We start from the raw sequence: 16,098 nt of genomic DNA on the forward strand, positions 1-16,098 counted from the left end.
TGGAACCGGTTGGCTGGATGAATGACAGTGCGGAAGTCTCGCAAGAAACAGGAAATTTAAGTAATTGGAGGGGGGAAAGAAAGAAAATTGTCTTAAAGCATTCTTTCAGCTGGGTCGGGGTGCTCGGAGACCCTGCCTGGGCAGTGTCCTCCCAAAGAGGAGCCGCTGCTGCCGAGAGCAGCCCCCAGCCCTCGCTGTCCCTTGTCCCTGCGTCGTGCTCCTCTCCCAGCCCCAGGGTGCTGGGCCAGGCTCAGCTAAACCCTTCCCAGTCTTTGAAGTCCAACAGCCTGGGCTCAGCCTCAGCTTTGGGCAAATCCCCCTGCTTTCCCATCACGACTGCTCCGAAGGGCTGGAGCAGACCCGGTGCTGGGGGCTGCATCCCCCCTCGGGGGCAGAGGTGGGTGGGCAAGAGGAGCCCCCGGCAGCTTGAGTGGCTTTAATTGAGCATCTTTAAATTAACTCTGCAAGGGGGTTAAGCCAAAGTAGGCATGTGGGTTTGGCCAGGGGCCTCCCGTGGCCATCATGGGAGGGTTTTGGGGTGTCCCTGCCCTGGGGAAGGGGGGACAGTTTGGTGGCGATGCCTGATGCGGGGAGCTGGGTGTCCCGCACCCCGTGTCTGCTCCGTCCGGCTGTGGAGGGTCCTAGAGGCACGATGGACGGCTCTCCGCCCGCCCCACGGCTCTCCGCCCGCCCCACGGCTTTCCCCCACCCCACCGCTCTCCCCCCGCCCCACCGCTCTCCCCCTGCCCCGCTGCTTCCGCTGGCTGAGCCGCAGCCGCCTGCACCCCGAGATAGGCGGGATCCTGCGGCCGGCCGGATTCGGCCCTGGCCTCTGGCGGAAGGAGGCCGGTGGGCGCAGGCTGCCATGTGCCCCCCCCCCAGCCCCTCACCGTGCCCCCCCAGGGCCACCCCCTGTGCGCTGCCCTGCTCCGCCGGCCCGGGCGCCTGCGGCCCCCAGCCAGAAGCGGCACGAGCCCCCCCTGCGCCCCTGGACCCTTTTGGCTCCCTGGCAGGAGCGGTTGTGCTTGTGGGGGGGCCCTTCCCGCGTCCCCCGTCCCCAGCTGCGTCCCCTGAGATAAGCAGGGGATGTGCCAGGACGGGCTGTGCCGGCGCTGCCGGACGCATTTCGGGGAGGCGATGGGGGCTGCCGCTGCCCTGCTCCGGGCCCTGCTGCTCCTCGGGGGGCCCTGCGCGGCCCCCGCCCTGGGGCTCCTCCAGGACCCCCCCGCCGTGTACGAGGGACCCCCCGGCAGTTATTTTGGCTTCGCCCTGGATTTCCACACCACTGAGGGCAGGTAGGGAGACGGGGGGGGCCGGGGCCGGGCACGGCACCCCTTCGCCCCACCCTGACACCCGCTCTGCCCCCCAGGCCCAGCGTGGTGGTGGGGGCACCCCGCGCCAACACCTCCCAGCCCGGCGTGGCTCAGCCCGGCGCCGTCTTCCTCTGCTCCTGGCCCCCCGGCGAGACCCCCTGCCGCCCCCTCCCCATCGACGCTGCGGGTGCGTGGGTGCCGCGGGGTGACGGGTGGGCGCGGGGGGGCCGCCGGCCCGGCATGCTCCCCCTCTCCCACTCCCCCAGGGAACGAGACCGAGACCCAAAACACCTTGAAGCTCCAGACCTACAAGTCACACCAGTGGCTGGGGGCGTCCGTCACCAGCTGGGATGGCAAACTGGTGGTGGGTGCACCCGGCGGGCGGGTCGGCACCCCTGGGTGGTGGTGGGGTGGGGTGCCCACCCTGTGCCCATCCCCGTCCCCAGGCCTGCGCCCCGCTGCAGCACTGGAACGCGCTGGACAGGCAGCAGGAGGCTTTCCGCACCCCGACGGGCGCCTGCTTCGTGGGTGCCCCCGGGCTGCGTCGCGTCGCCTGGTACTCGCCCTGCCGCGACCGGCTCATGGCCAGCGCCTACCGCGCGAGCAACTACGGTGAGGGCGGGCGGGCGGCTGGGTGCGGGCGGTGGGTGCCCCCATCCCTGCTCGGTCTGACCCTGCCCCGTGCCCGCAGCCTATGACAAGCGCTACTGCGAGATCGGCTTCAGCGCGGCCGTCACCCCGGTGAGAGGGGTGCTCGGGGGGTGGTGTGCCCGGGGTGCCCCCGGGGATGCAGAGGGTGTGTAATGGGGGTGCTTGGGTGGAGATGATCGGGTGGGGGACGACTGGGTGGGAGATGCCAGGGAGGGGGTACCCCCGGGTGGATGCTGACGCCGGCTCGCCCCGCAGGACGGCACGCTGGTGCTGGGTGCCCCCGGCGGGTACTACTTCACGGGTGAGTCCTGCCCGCCGGGCATTGCCACCCGGGCTGGCCAGTGCCGGGGTACCCACCCTTGGGTGGGCACGGTGGGAGGGCACCGGGGTGGGGCAGCCCCATAGGTGCCACCTGCAGCGGCACTGGCTGCCCGGGGCGGGTGCCAGCGGGGGCCCTGTCAGCGCTGGCCCCCGCCCCGGTGTCCCCCAGGGCTGCTGTACTCGGTGGAGGTGGACGCCATCCTCACCCGCTTCCACGGCAAGTCCCTGCTGTGGCCGGAGCGCCCGGGGCGCCCCTCCGAGGAGCCGGCGTCCACGGACTACGAGGATGGATACCGGGGTGAGCAGCGGGCGTGGGGCAGCCCGGCCCCATAGCCGGCTCATGCCAGGGCATGGCAGGGGTCACCGGTGCACGTCTCCCTGCAGGGTACTCGGTGGCCGTGGGCGAGTTCGATGACGATCCCAAAACCAAAGGTACGGCCAGGCGGGTGCCAGGGCCACCCCGAGCCCGGGGGTGCCCTCCCGTCCCAAGGGCTCTGGGCCAGGGCTTGTGCCAGCCCGGGAGTCCTGGCCATCCCCGTGCCCCCACGCCCACCCCAGTGCCGCGGCGGGGGCACTCAGGGCTCTCGTCCCCCGCAGAGTACGTGGTGGGGGTCCCCAACAAGAGCAACACGAGGGGCGAGGTGAGCGGTGCCCGGCTGCGTGGGGCCGGCCGGCGGTGGGGCCGCCGCGGTGGCACCCCGGGGTGGGGCCGGGGCCTGACGCTGCTCTGGGCAGGTGGAGATCTTCAGTGTGGGGGTGACCCTGCGCTGGCTGCAGGGCGTCGCCAGCGAGCAGGTACCCCCCTGCCCTGCACCGGCACCCCACGGCACCCTGCCCCACTGCCCTGCCACCCCACAGCACCCGCTGCACCCAGCCCCGCTGTGCCATCAGCCCCAGTGCCCCCCTACCCCACTGCCCCCTTCCCGCACCCCACGGCTCCCTGGTGCCACTGTCACCCTGCCCATTGCCCCATCACCCCACAGCCCCCCCCGGCAGTGCTCCACAGCACCCGGGCACCCCCACCCCACAGCACCCCTGCACCCCCCACCACACAACTGGCCCCCCCATCCCACCACACAGTGCACCCCACGGTGCCCCTGCATGACCCCCACCCTGCCCCCCTGGGGACACCCCCCCCACCCTGCCCCCTTCCAGGTGGCATCGTACTTCGGGCACACGGTGGCCGTGGCCGATGTTGACGGGGACGGGTGAGAGCCAAGACTGTCCCCCCATCCCCATCCCCCATGAGAGCACCCTAGGGTGCTGCCCCTCGCCTGGCACACCCCGGGGTGCCACCAGTCCCCGAACCCGGGGACCCAGACCCTGCCCCTGACCCCTGCGCCGGGCGCAGGCAGGACGACGTGCTGGTGGGTGCCCCCCTGTACATGGCGCGGCGCCCCGACGGCCAGCGCAGCGAGCTGGGGCGCCTCTACCTCTACCTGCGGGGGGGGCAGCGGCCCCTGGCCCGGCCCCCCCAGACCCTGACAGGCACCCACCCCTACGGCCGCTTCGCCGCCGCCATCGCCAGCCTCGGGGACCTGGACAAGGACGGCTATGGCGGTAACACCGGCCTGGCACGGGGGTGGTGGGGAGCGGGGGGCTGTGCCAGGGGACGTGTCACCTTTCTCCTGCTGCCATTGGGGAAACTGAGGCAGGAGCAGCCGGGTGGGTGGCAGTGCTGGGTTGGGGCACCCGGTGGGTGCTCACATCCCCTGTGTCCCCAGATGTGGCCGTGGGTGCCCCGTTGGGGGGTGACAGTGGCAGTGGGCAGGTCTTCATCTTCCGCGGGCAGAGCGAGGGTTTGATGCCGGTGCCCACCCAGCGCCTCGACAGCCCCTTCCCTGGACCGGCCGCCTTCGGCTTCGCCCTGCGTGGTGCCACCGACCTGGATGACAACGGCTACCCGGGTACGGCCCTGCTGCGTGGCTCCCACCGTGCCACCCCGGTGCCCCCGCAGTGCCACCCGCCCTGTTGCTGACCCCCTGCTTGTGCCCACAGATCTGCTGGTGGGAGCTTACAGGGTGGCCAAGGTGGCCGTGTACCGGTGAGTGCCCATCCCGCTGGCAGCACGGCCCCGGGGGTCCCTGCCCGGGTCCCCTGGCACCTCAGCTCTGTCCCTGTGTCCCAGGGGACAGCCCGTGGTGGTGGCCCGGACCCAGCTGAGCGTCCCGGATGGGCTGAACCCCGAGCTGCTGGCGTGTGTCCTGCCCGGCTCCGGCACCCGCGTCAGCTGGTGAGCTGAGGGGCACTGCCGTGGGGCCACCGCCACCATGGGGTCACTGCCGCCATGGGGCCACTGCCGCTGTGGGGCCACCGCCGCTGTGGGGCCACAGTCGCCATGGGGCCATCGCCCTGGGGCTAGCGGCAGGTCCCTGAGCACCCTTGGGTGCTGTCGCCCTCGCAGCTTCCCCGTGGTGCTGTGTGTCAGCGTGACGGGCCAGCGCATCCCCCAGAGCATCCGTGAGTGCCGGTGTCACCCCGGGGGGACAAGGGGCACGGCTGGGGTGTCCCCAGGGGCGGCACCGGTGCCATGTGTCCCCCCGCCCGCTGTGCCCTGCCAGGCCTCGACGCCGAGCTGCAGCTGGACCGGCTGAAGCCCAGGCTGTCCCGGCGGGTCCTGCTGCTGCAGGGCCACCAGCCGTCCTGGCACGGGGCGCTGGCGCTGGCCCCGGGGACACCCTCCCTGTGCCACAACCTCACCGCCTACCTGCGGGTACGGGGACGGTGCCAGCGCGGCCTGGGGACGGTGGGATCCCCAGCCCCCACGGGCGGGGGACAGGGCTGGGGACAGGAGTGTCCCCAGGGCGGGGGGGTGGGGGCCCGGGGGGGGGCGGGGTGCTGCTGGGGTGCTCTGCCCATGGGTGCCCCCAGGACGAGGCCGACTTCAAGGACAAGCTGAGCCCGGTGGCCCTGAGCCTGAGCCTGGCGCTGCCCGGGGGGGGCCCGGGGCTGGTGCTCTACGGGGACACCCTGGTGCAGGCGCAGGTAGGGGGGAGGCGGCTGAGCCGGGGACGCTGCCGCGTGCTGCCGCCCCGCCGTCCCCAGCCTGTCCCCGGTGTCCCCAACCCTCTCCGGGACGCAGCCCCTGCCCTCCCTGCTGTCCCCCGTCACTCCCCAGGATGTCCCCCCAGTACCCTCCGCTGTCCCCGCTCCCTCCACGGGTTGTCACTCCAGTCCCCCCCACTGTCCCCCATCCCCCCTGGGATGTGCCCCCTACCCCCCCACGGTCCCCAATCCCTCCCTGGCACGTCCCCCCTGCCCAGCTCACCCTGCTGACCCCAATTCCCCCCCAGGATGTCCCCTCTGTTCCCCCCACCTTCCCCAACCCCCCCGGAATGTCCCCTCTGTACCCTCCACTGTACCCACCCCCCCCGGGATGTCCCCTGTGTACCCCCCACCATCCTCAACACCCCCAGGATGTCCCTTCTGTACCCCGCACTGTCCCCAACAACTCCCTGTCCTGCACCCCCGCACTGTCCCCCCGTCCCCTCCGTCCCCCCGGCTCCCTCCCAGACCCACATCATACTGGAGGACTGCGGCGAGGACAACCTCTGCGTCCCCGACCTCCACCTGGCCGCTGACACGTGAGCGCCCGGCTGGGCGAGGGTGGGTGCCCGGAGTCCGCCCGGGGTGCTGAGCCTTGTCCCCGTGTCCCCCCCCAGGCCCAGCAAGCGCCTGCTCATCGGGGCAGAGGCCGTGCTGCGCCTGCGCGCCAACGCCAGCAACGCGGGCGAAGGCGCCTTCGAGGCCGAGCTGCGGGTGCAGCTGCCCCCCGGCACCCACTACCAGGCGGCCCGCAGCAGCATCCCGGTGGGTGCCCGGCGCGGGGGGTGCCAGAGGGTCCCCGGGGTGGTTGGTGCATGGCGGGGGTCACCTCCTCATGTGTCCCCCCCGTAGGGGCAGGAGAAGCTGAGCTGCAACCCCAGGAAGGAGAACGGGAGCCACGTGGTGCTCTGCGAGTTGGGCAACCCCATGAAAGCGGGTGCCCAGGTAGGGGGATGTGGGGTGTCCTCACCGGGCCCGTCACCCTGGCGTCGGGGCTGGGCACGGCTGGCGGTGGTAGGTCACCCGCCCACGCTCCCGCTGCCCTCCCAGATAACCGTGGACATGGAGCTGAGCGTGTCTGGGCTGGAGGACATGGGTGATGCCATCACCTTCCAGCTCCAGCTGCGGAGGTGACACCGTGCCGTCCCCCTACCCCCTGCCCCCTGCCCGCTGCTGGGACCCGGGCACGCGGGACTTGGTGGCCTCAGCGTGTCCCCAAACTCACCCCACCCTGTCCCCGCAGCAAGAACAGCCCCAGCCCCTCCAACGCGTCGGTGACCGTGACGGTGCCTGTGGAGGCGCAGGCAGAGATGGATCTGCGAGGGTGAGGGTCTGGGGGGACACGGGGGACCGGGGGGGCCATGGAGGGTGACGCTGACCCCCCTCTCACACCAGCAACTCCCTGCCTGCCACCACGGTGCTGCCCGCGAGCTGGCACAGGGTGGAGGGCAGCCGGCGGCTCGAGGACCACGGCATCAAGGTGGAGCATGTCTACCAGGTAGGGTGCTGCACCCATGGGTGGGGTGTCAGACTGTCCCCTCTGTTCCCTCCCCGGTGTCACCTCATGGTCCTCCCGCAGCTCCACAACAAGGGTCCCAGCACCGTCAGTGGGGTCACCCTGCGCCTCGCTGTCCCCCACCAGCTGGATGGCCGCATCCTGCTCTACCTGCTGGAGCTGGGCACCGAGGGGGGCCTGAACTGCACCAACCCGCCCGGCCTCAACGCCAAGCAGGTAGGGTGCTGCCTGGGGACTGGCACCCACCCTCTGGGTGCCGGGTGGGTGCCAATGGAGTGCGTGTGTCCCCTTTATCTCCTTCCAGCTGGAGATCCCCCGGCCCACGGGTGCAGCACCCCGAAATGGCACCCACCAGCGGGAGCGCAGGGAGGTGGAGGAGCCGCTGGGTGCCGCACTGGAGGAGCCCATCCCCGTGGTAAGCGGGTGCTCCCCAGGGACCTGCAGCCCATGATGGGTGTGGGGGTTGAGGGGTGCCCCCCGGGGTGCCGGGTGGGGGTCGGGGTGACGCCCGCTGTGTCCCGCAGGACTGCAGCAACGCCACGTGCGTGGACATCGCCTGCCGGGTGCCCAGCCTGGCCAAGGACCAGCGGGCGCTGGTGAGCGTCCGTGCCCTGCTCTGGATGGACACCCTGCAGCAGGTAATGTCCCCTGCTGGGGACAGGGAGGGTACGGGGTGGCACTGTGTGCCCAGGGTGTCCCTGCCATGTCCCCTCCTGCACGGTGGTCCCTGAGGACCTGCAGACAGCAGCCGTGGGGACGCCGGGTGCGGGGTCACGGGTACTCCATTGGCTGCCAGCAGCCCTGACACCATGTCCCCATGTGTCCCCATGTGTCCCCATGTCTGTCCCCAGCGGGAGCACCTCCTGAAGCAGTTCCTCGTCCAGTCACAAGCCTGGTTCAACACCTCGGCCATGCCCTACCGCGTCCGGCCCCGCATCCTGCCTGCCGGGGAGGCCACGGTAGGGCTGGCATGGGCACGGGGGACGCAGGGACGGGCCGTGGTGGCGGTGGTGTCACCCACCTCTCCCTCTGCAGGCTACCACCACGGTGGTGCGCACCAGCCCTGGGGGTGAGGGGGCCGTGCCGGTGTGGTGGGTGGTGCTGGGGGTCCTCGCCGGGCTCCTGCTCCTCACCCTTCTCATCCTCCTCATGTGGAAGGTGAGTGGGCAGGCGGGGGGACACTGGGGATACTGGTGACACCCTGCCATGCTGGTGGGACCCCAGTGGCACTGGAGGGACCCATAAAATGGAACACCCTGGGGGTGGGGGCAGAACCTGAGGTCCCCCAGGGGTGACGCTGTGGGGTCCCCTGGGGCCGGCGTGTCACCGTGTCCCTCTTCCAGATGGGTTTCTTCAAGAGGATGCGGCCGCCCGCCGAGGAGGACACGCAGGAGCTGGTGCCCGGCCAGACCCAGGGGCCAGGGGGTGCCCAGGGCTAGCGGGGTCCCCCAGGGTCCTCCTGCGCCCCCGCCCCATGGTTGGGCCCCCATCCCAACCCCCCTGTCCCCAGCACCCCACTGCGTCCATGGGACCCAGCACCCCGCTGCTGCCCCTGGACAATAAACCTCTGCCTGGCATTGTGGTGGTTCCCGTGGGGTGCCGTGGGGTGCCCCCCAGGACCTGTGCCGGGGGCCCTGGGGAGGGGACAGGGCACCCCCCGGGGACAGTAGGGGCAGGGGGTGCCCTGTGTGGGCCCCTGTGGGCCTTGTGGGGTGCCCCGGGGCCGTGTGGCTCCACACGGGCCTGGTGGGTGGGTGCTGTGGGGCGGGAGGGGGGCAGGGGAGTTCTGAGAGTCGGGGGGGCGCCGGTACCGGGGGTGGGTCCGGGGGTCGGTGCCGGTACCGGGGATCCCGGGATGCCAATATGGCACTGGGGGTGGGTCCGGGGGCCAGTGCCAGTCCCGGGGGCGGGTTCCGTGTGGCCGGTACCGGTACCGCAGGTGGGTCCGGGGGTCAGTGCCGGTCCCATGGTCCGTCCCGGAATGCCGGTACCGGTACCGGGGTCGGTGCCGGTACCGGGGACGGGTCCCGGGATGGCAGTGTGGCACCGGGGGTGGGTCCGGGGATCAGTGCCGGTCCCGGGATGCTGGTGCCGGTCCCGTGGTCCGTCCTGGGATGCCGGTACCGGTACCGGGGGCGGGTCCCTGGATGCCGGTGCCGGTCCCCGGGGGTGGGTCCGGCGGTCGGGGCCAGTCCCGGGGGCGGGTCCCGGGACGCGGGGCGGTCCCGGGGGGCCGGGCCGGGGCCGGGGCGGGGCGGGCGGTCGTGCCCGGCGGCTCCGGCAGGTGGAGCCCGGTCCCCGCGGCGGCGGCGGCGGCGGCGGGCGGAGCGGGCCGGGCCGGGCGGGCCGGGCATGGCGGGGTAGCGGCGCGGAGCGACCATGCGGCCCCGCCGCCTCCTGCCGCCGCTGCCGGTGCTGCTGCTGCTGGTGGCCGCGGGCGGGCGGCGGGCGCGGGGCGCGGCGGAGCCGGGAGCGCACGGTGAGAGCGGCCTTTGTGCGCGGGGGAGGCGCCGCCCGCGCCCGACCCCCGCCCCGACCCCCCCGCCCGACCCCCATCCCGCCGCGCACGGACCCGCCCGCGCGCCCGCCCCCTCCCCGGGCGGTGCGGGCCACCGGCGGGCACAGGGTGCTGGGGGGGGGTCCGTGCGGGTGCGGGAGGGGTCCTGGGCAGGGCCGGGGGGTGCAGCCGGGTGGGTGGGGGTCGTGGACAGAGCGGGGGGGGGGGCAGGAGGGCGGGGGTGGTCTCAGGCCAGGGGGCGCGGGAGGGTGGGTGGGGGTGCTGGGCAGGGCCAGGGGTGTAACACGATGGGGTGGGGGTGGCAGGCCAGAGGGTGAAGGGAGGTGGGTGGGGGTCCTGGGCAGAGCCTGAGGGTGCAGGAGGTGGGGTGGGGGTCTCAGGCCCTGGGGTGCATGTTGGTGGGTGGGGGTTGCGGGCAGAGCTTGGGGGTGCAGGAGGGCGGGGGTGGTCCAGGGGGTGCAGAAGGGTGGGGGTCCTGGGCAGAGCTTGGGGGTGCGAGGGCGTGAGTGGGGGTTGCAGGCTAAAGGGTGCAGGATGGTGGGTGAGTGGGTGGGGGTCCTGAGCAGCACCCGGAGGTGCAGGATGGTGGGGGGCATCCTGGGCGGGGTGCAGGGGTCACCCCATTGCAAGCACTTCTGCCTGCTCCTGGCAGGCGGGGTGGGCCTTGGGGTGCAGCTACTTTGGGGTCCCGGTGGCTCCCCGTCACCCCACACCCCAGACCCTCCTGGCAGTGCCCCTGTGCCAGGGGAGCTGTGCCCGGGGGTGAGACGGGGGGCAGGGGGTCGGGGGTCCGTGGCCCCATCCCGCCTGTGCTGGCCCAGCTCTCCCGCTGGCATCGCCGTGCCCATCCCTGAGGGGTGGCAGCGGTGACGGGGCACAGGGCCGGACGTCTGGTCCCGCTCCCACCCCAGGGCCTGGCACCCCCGGCCCTCCCATCGTGGAGCCGTGGGGTCATACTGGGAGAAACTGGGCAGCCGGCGCGGTGCCAGCACGCCCCGCGGTGGCTGTGCCACCGGCTGGGGACCCCTTGGCGATGGGAGGGGGCTTGTGCCCATGGGGATGGAGAATAGGGAGGGGGGAGGCTGTGCCCCCCGTGCCGGGGGGTGGCACCATGGCCCCCCTGCTCCGGAGGACACTGGAAGGGTGGCCGGTGGTGCCAGCTGTCCCCCAGCAGCTGCGAGTGGCCGCGGGGACATTCCTGCCCCCCGGGTGCCGGCTGTCGCTGGTATGTGGGGGGGACGCCCCCAGTTGTCCCCCCCCCATGCCCGACTCCCCCCTCGGCACGTCGCCGAAGCAGCTGCTGCAAATTCCACCCCTCGCCCCTTTCCACATCTGGGCAACATCTGGGCTGGGGACAGGGGTTGGGTTCCCCAGTGGTGTGGAGGGTTTTGGGGGGCAGGTTGCTGCCGGGGGGGACATGGGGTCCCAAAAGCGCCCGGGGCCGCGGGATGAAGGAGGTCGTTGCCAGGGTGACGGCGCCTGAGCCGGGCCGGCTGCCAAGGGCTGCGGGCTCATGCGCAGGATAGTGCTGGCACGGGGGGGGTGGGGGCATGGCGGGGCATGGGGTCCCCCCCAGCTGTGCCCGTCCCTGCCCTGCATTGGGGACGGGGGTGGGGGACCCGTCGCTGGGCTGCCCATGGGGCCTGCTGCGGTGGAGACCCCCCGAACTCATGACATGTGTGAGCTGCATCCTGCGGGGGAACTGCCTTGCCTGGCCCCTTGCAGGGGGATTTTGGGAGGGACACAATGGGGTGCACCCACCCGCGTGGGCACGCACCCTGGTGCAGTAACACCCCCGTCCACCTGCTTCAGGGGGGCACAGGGTGGGCACAGGGATGATGCCCACACCCCCCGGGGCGCTCCCACCGTCCTGCCGGGCTGGTGCCTACAAAGCTGCCCCTGGTACCTCTGACCTTACTGGGGGGGGGCCCGTGACCCACCAGGATCGTGCCCATGGACCCACCGGGATGGGTCCCGCCACCCTGCTGGGATGGGTGCCCCCGCCCCATCCACAGGGCACTCTGGGGGGCTCATCGTCACGGGGGCTGCCCCGTGACCATGAGCACCCAGCTGTCACCCGTGTCCCCGCAGAGGTGCTGCTGAAGGTGCAGGTGTACGAGAGCGGCACGCTGGCCCCGCTGGCCCAGGCCACCCTGGACATCTTCGGCAACCGCAGCTCGCTGGCGGCCGGCACCACCGACCACGAGGGCGCCGGCGTCCTGCCCGTCCCCTACCGCCTGGGCACCTGGGTCCTCGTCACCGCCGCCCGCCGCGGCTACGTCACCACCTCCGTCCCCTGGCGCGTCAACAAGCTGCCACGTGAGTCACTGCGACCCCCAGCCCTTAAGGGGGGACCCCAGCCCCTTACGGGGGGGCTCTGGGCCCTCAGAGGGGACCCCAATCCCTTATTGAGGGACTCTGAGCCCTTATGGGGGTCCCCAATGTTTTACTAGGCGTCTCTGAGCCCTCAGAGAGGACCCCAACCCCTTATTGGGGGGCCCTGAGCCCTTATGGGGGACCCCAGTGCTTTACTGGGGCACTCTGGGCCCTCAGAGGGGACTCTAACCCCTTACTGGGGGGCTCTGAGCCCTTATGGGGGTCACAGTCCCTTACTGGGTGGGCTCTGAACACTTAAGGGGAACCCCAACCCTTTACTGGGGGACCCCTGGTGGCTCATATGGAGGGCCCCCAGTCCCTTCCTGGGGAACCCCAACCCCTTACTTGGGGGCTCTGCGCCCTTATGGGGGGCCCTGAGTCTTCACTGTGGGAGTTGGTTCCTTATGGGGGACCTTGATACCTTACAGGGGCCCTGACCCCTTACTGGGGGAACTGGTCCCTTACTGGGGGCCTCAATACCTTCTAGGAGGGCCCAAGCCCTTAGTGGGGTCACTCATTCCCCACTTACTGGGGAGGCTCCAGTGCCTTACTGGGGGTCCTTGATCCCTTCCTGGGCACCCCAGTCTCTTACTGGGGACCCCAATCCCTTACTGGGGACCCTAAAGGGCTTTTGAGGAGGGGGTGCAGCCCCTTCCTCATGGGGGCCATGTCCTGGTGGCCCCAAAGGTCCCCCATCCCAGGGCAGGGGGGCCGGGGGGCACCCTGGGCTGGGCGCCAGCCCCTGTCCCCGGGGCCGTGGGGTGGGGGGAGCGCGGGGCGGCGTCGATGGGGTCACCTTGAGGTGGGTGGGACATATGGGAGCGGGCAGCGGGGGTGCACAGTGGTGGGGGGGTGCAGGGATAGGGAGTGCGTGGGGGGGGGTGGCTGGGTGTAGGGGTGGGGAGCCCTGGGGACTGGGGGCTGCAGGGATCAGGGGTTGGGGCGGGTGGGGATCGGGGTGCGGGGATTGGGGGGTGTGTGGGGTGTGGGGATCGAGGTGTGGGGTGTGTGCGGGGTTCGGGTTGCAGGGATCAGGGTGGGGGCGGGGTGTGGGAGTGGGGAGGCGCGTGGACGTGGCAGCCTGGGCTGTGCGCAGGGGGTGCAGGGGATGCCACCCCTTGCTGCCCTACTCCCCCCTCCCCACCTGCCCCCCAGGTCAGGCTCTGCTGGGCCCGTCCCCCCCCCCCATCAGCACCCACCCTCCCCCTCCTCCCCAGCCCTCCCACAACTTGGGGGGGGGCTGAGGGGGTATCTTTGGGGTACCCCACATCACCCCCCCCTTGCAGTCTACGCCTCCATCAGCCTCTACCTGCTCCCCGAGCGCCCCGCCACCCTCATCCTCTACGAGGACCTGGTCCAAATCCTCCTGGGATCCCCAGGTGAGCGATGGGGCTGGAGGGGGGTGACGCCACCATCGCCCCCGGGTGCTGCCACCCACCTTGTGTGTGTCCCCCCCCAGGCGCCCGGGGACAGCCGTGGGCGCAGTTCCCGCGGCGCGCAGCCCGCCTGCCCCGCAGCTCCACGTACAGCCAGCTCGCCGCGTCCCTCACCGCCGCCACCGGCCCCAGCCTGGCCCGCGCCTTCCCCGCCTTCCTGGGGGCCGAGCAGGACGGCAGCGGTACGGGGACGAGGGGGACGCCGGGGGAGACACGGGGGACACCCCACGAGCTCGTCCCACACGTGCGTCCCTGTCACTTGTCCCCGCAGCCAATGCCACCTGGCTGGAGCTGGCACCCGTGGCGGCTCTCAGCGTCCATCTCTTCACCGGGAACGGGACAGAGGTGCCGCTGGCCGGCCCCGTCCATCTGTCCGTCCCTTTGGCACCTGACGCCGGGCCCGTGGTGGCCACCAGTGTGCCGGCCTGGAGGTTTGACCCCAAAAGCGGTGAGTGCTGGTTGGGGGGGGGGGGCGAAGGGGTGGCACGGCTCCTGCCGGGGGTGGCGGCAGTGGGGATGAGGAGTTTGGGGGGTCTCAGCCCGCTGCGGGGGGACGGCCGTGTCTCCCTGCAGGGCTGTGGGTGCGTAACGGGACGGGGCTGATCCGTAAGGAAGGCAGGCAGCTCTACTGGACCTTCGTCTCCTCCCAGTTGGGATACTGGGCAGCGGCTCTTCCCTCTCCCAGCACAGGTAGGGGTGACACCCATGGGTGCCCCCAGCCTGGCTCCCCGTGGCTCTGGGGGGCAGCAGCACCCCAGGGTGAATGGGGGGACGAGGGGGGGGGGTGAAGGACACCCATCCCGTGGGGTGGTGGGTGCAGCCCCCGGGGTGCTGTCGCTGGGGGGGGCCTGTGCCCCGTCCCACGCCGCTGTCCCGCAGGGCTGGTGGCGATGGCGGCGGGCATGACGGACATCACCACCTACCACACCATCTTCCTGCTCACCATCCTGGGCGCGCTGGCCCTACTCGTCCTCATCCTCCTCTGCCTCCTCATCTACTACTGCAGGTCAGCGCCCGCCACTCAGCACCCCAGGGTCCCGACCGCGGCTCGGGGGAGCGCTCCGCCTGGCTGGCACCCCTGGGTGCCCTATAGCTGGCTGGAGCCCCCTCCCCTAGCGACCTACAGCTGGTGAGGGAGGCCGGGGGCGGGGCGGCACCCCGTGCCCCGGGGTGACCCCGCCACCGTCTCCCCCGCAGGCGGCGGTGCCTGAAGCCGCGGGCGCAGCACCGCAAGCTGCCGCTGCCGCTGGACGCTGCCCGCCGGGACCAGGCCACCTCGGTGTCCCAGCTGGACCTGCTCTGCGGTGGCAGCCACCTGGAGACGGCGTCCTCGGGGGGGGACACCGACCTCCCCACCCCCGGGCTACCCCCCCCCACCCGTGACCTCCCCGCCGCCCGGCCGGACTTCTTCCCATCGCCGGCCCCCCCACAGCTCCGCGCCGGCCCCCGGCCCCCCGCCGGGCCCCTGGTCCCCCGCCGCCGCCAGCCCCCCGCGCCGGAGGACTACGGGCGCCCCGGCGAAGCCTTCGGCCTCAGGGCCGCCCGCTCGGTGGATGGGCTGCAGCCGCCGGACGAGCCCCTCCGGGGGGGCCCCGCTTTCCCCCCCCGGCCCCCCTCACCCCCGCTGTTTTCCCGTTACGGGGCGCAGCCAACCGACCACCCGCTGCCCGAGCCGCCCCCCCGGCCCCCCTCGCTGGCCCCCCCGGGCCCCCTCCTCCTCTGCGGCACCCTGGACCGGGGCGGGGGGCCGGAGGACGTCTACCGGGGGGTGGTGCCCACCCTCCTCATCCCCGCCCGGTACATGCGCCTGGCCCCCGGCGAGCCGGAGGGACCCCCCGAAAGCGAGGGGGGACCCGGCCCGGCGGCGGCGACGGCCGCCCCCCCGCCCCCCGCCTCGGCCGGGCAAGCGTTTGAGGAGGGGGAAAGCTGGGGGGGGGCTCGCGCGCCGCCGCCGGTCAGCGGCTCGGTGGCCATCCCGGTGCTGCTGGACGGGTCGGCGGTGGCGCAGCTGAACGGGGAGCTGCAGGCGCTGGCGGGGCAGCCCCCGCCCCGCGCCTGGTTCGTCTCCCTGGACGGCCGCTCCTCGCAGGTCCGGCACTCCTACATCGACCTGCAGGGCGGCGAGAGGGGCCCGGCGCCCGCCGCCCGCCCGCCCCGGCCGGGGGGCGCGGAGGACGCCGCGGCCCGGGCCCCCCCGCCCGCCGCGTCCCCCGAGGACAGCTCGCTCGCCCCCCTGCTGGAGGCGGCGGGCGGGGGGCGGCGCGGGGGGGGCAGCGGGCGCAGCAGCGCCAGCGAAGCCCCCCGGGACTCCCTGAGCAGCCCCGAGGACGAGGCGCTGGCGGAGGCGGGCGAGGGGGGCGACGAGGGGGGCGACCGAAAGAGCCCCTGGCAGAAGCGAGAGGAGCGGCCGCTGATGGTCTTCAACCTCAAGTGAGTGGGGGGGGGGCGCGCCACGTCCTGCGTGGGGCGGCGGGATGTGGGTACACAGCTGCCGTCCCCCTTCCCGCCATCGTCCCAGCCCACCGCTAGCCCGGGCCACCATCTTGTCCTGTCACTGGCCTGTCCCATCACCGTCCTCTGCTGCCACCACCCTGTCCCAGCCCACCGCCCGGCCACCAGCCCGGCCCCCCACCAGCCCACCACCATTCCACCCAGCCACCAGCCCAGCCCACTCGGCCACCAGCCTAGCCCCCACCAGCCCACTGCCATGCCACCCGGCCACCAGCCCAGCCCACTGCGAGCCCACCTGGCCACTATCCCGGTGGGGGGTGAGACCTGCATGTCACCCCCACGTCCCCACTGAGCCCTAAAGCACGTCCCCACTTGTGTCCCTGCAGGGCAGGGGGGGCAGGCAGTGCCCCCCGGGCCAGTGGTGCCTCCAAGCTGCCCTAGGAGCTGGGGGGGGGGCTCCTGCCCCCCCCC

At 72.7% G+C, this 16,098-nt stretch overlaps 2 protein-coding genes across 2 annotated transcripts; both read left to right on the forward strand.

The window, feature by feature from the left end:
• Positions 1-1,096: 1,096 nt before the first annotated feature.
• ITGA2B (integrin subunit alpha 2b) lies at positions 1,097-8,392 on the forward strand. Its single transcript, XM_082010639.1, has 30 exons — positions 1,097-1,295; positions 1,370-1,500; positions 1,580-1,677; positions 1,760-1,925; positions 2,005-2,054; positions 2,220-2,265; positions 2,455-2,583; positions 2,670-2,717; positions 2,883-2,926; positions 3,021-3,080; positions 3,441-3,493; positions 3,637-3,845; positions 4,010-4,192; positions 4,284-4,329; positions 4,414-4,518; positions 4,690-4,745; positions 4,847-4,998; positions 5,157-5,270; positions 5,799-5,869; positions 5,948-6,095; positions 6,183-6,275; positions 6,381-6,460; positions 6,574-6,654; positions 6,726-6,828; positions 6,910-7,062; positions 7,151-7,261; positions 7,371-7,484; positions 7,698-7,805; positions 7,882-8,004; positions 8,190-8,392. The coding sequence occupies exons 1-30, from the start codon at positions 1,138-1,140 to the stop codon at positions 8,283-8,285; spliced, it is 3,129 nt and encodes a 1,042-aa protein (XP_081866765.1). The 5' UTR covers positions 1,097-1,137; the 3' UTR covers positions 8,286-8,392.
• Positions 8,393-9,225: 833 nt separating this feature from the next.
• Positions 9,226-16,068, forward strand: FAM171A2 (family with sequence similarity 171 member A2; the record flags this gene model as incomplete). Its single annotated transcript, XM_082010653.1, has 9 exons — positions 9,226-9,325; positions 11,456-11,683; positions 13,027-13,119; positions 13,200-13,358; positions 13,448-13,624; positions 13,750-13,866; positions 14,056-14,182; positions 14,374-15,606; positions 16,014-16,068. The coding sequence occupies 9 exons, from the start codon at positions 9,226-9,228 to the stop codon at positions 16,066-16,068; spliced, it is 2,289 nt and encodes a 762-aa protein (XP_081866779.1).
• Between the last annotated feature and the right edge of the window lie 30 nt (positions 16,069-16,098).

The sequence above is a fragment of the Phaethon aethereus genome (genome assembly GCF_964289735.1).
Source record: "Phaethon aethereus genome assembly, chromosome: 25".
NCBI lineage: Eukaryota > Metazoa > Chordata > Aves > Phaethontiformes > Phaethontidae > Phaethon > Phaethon aethereus.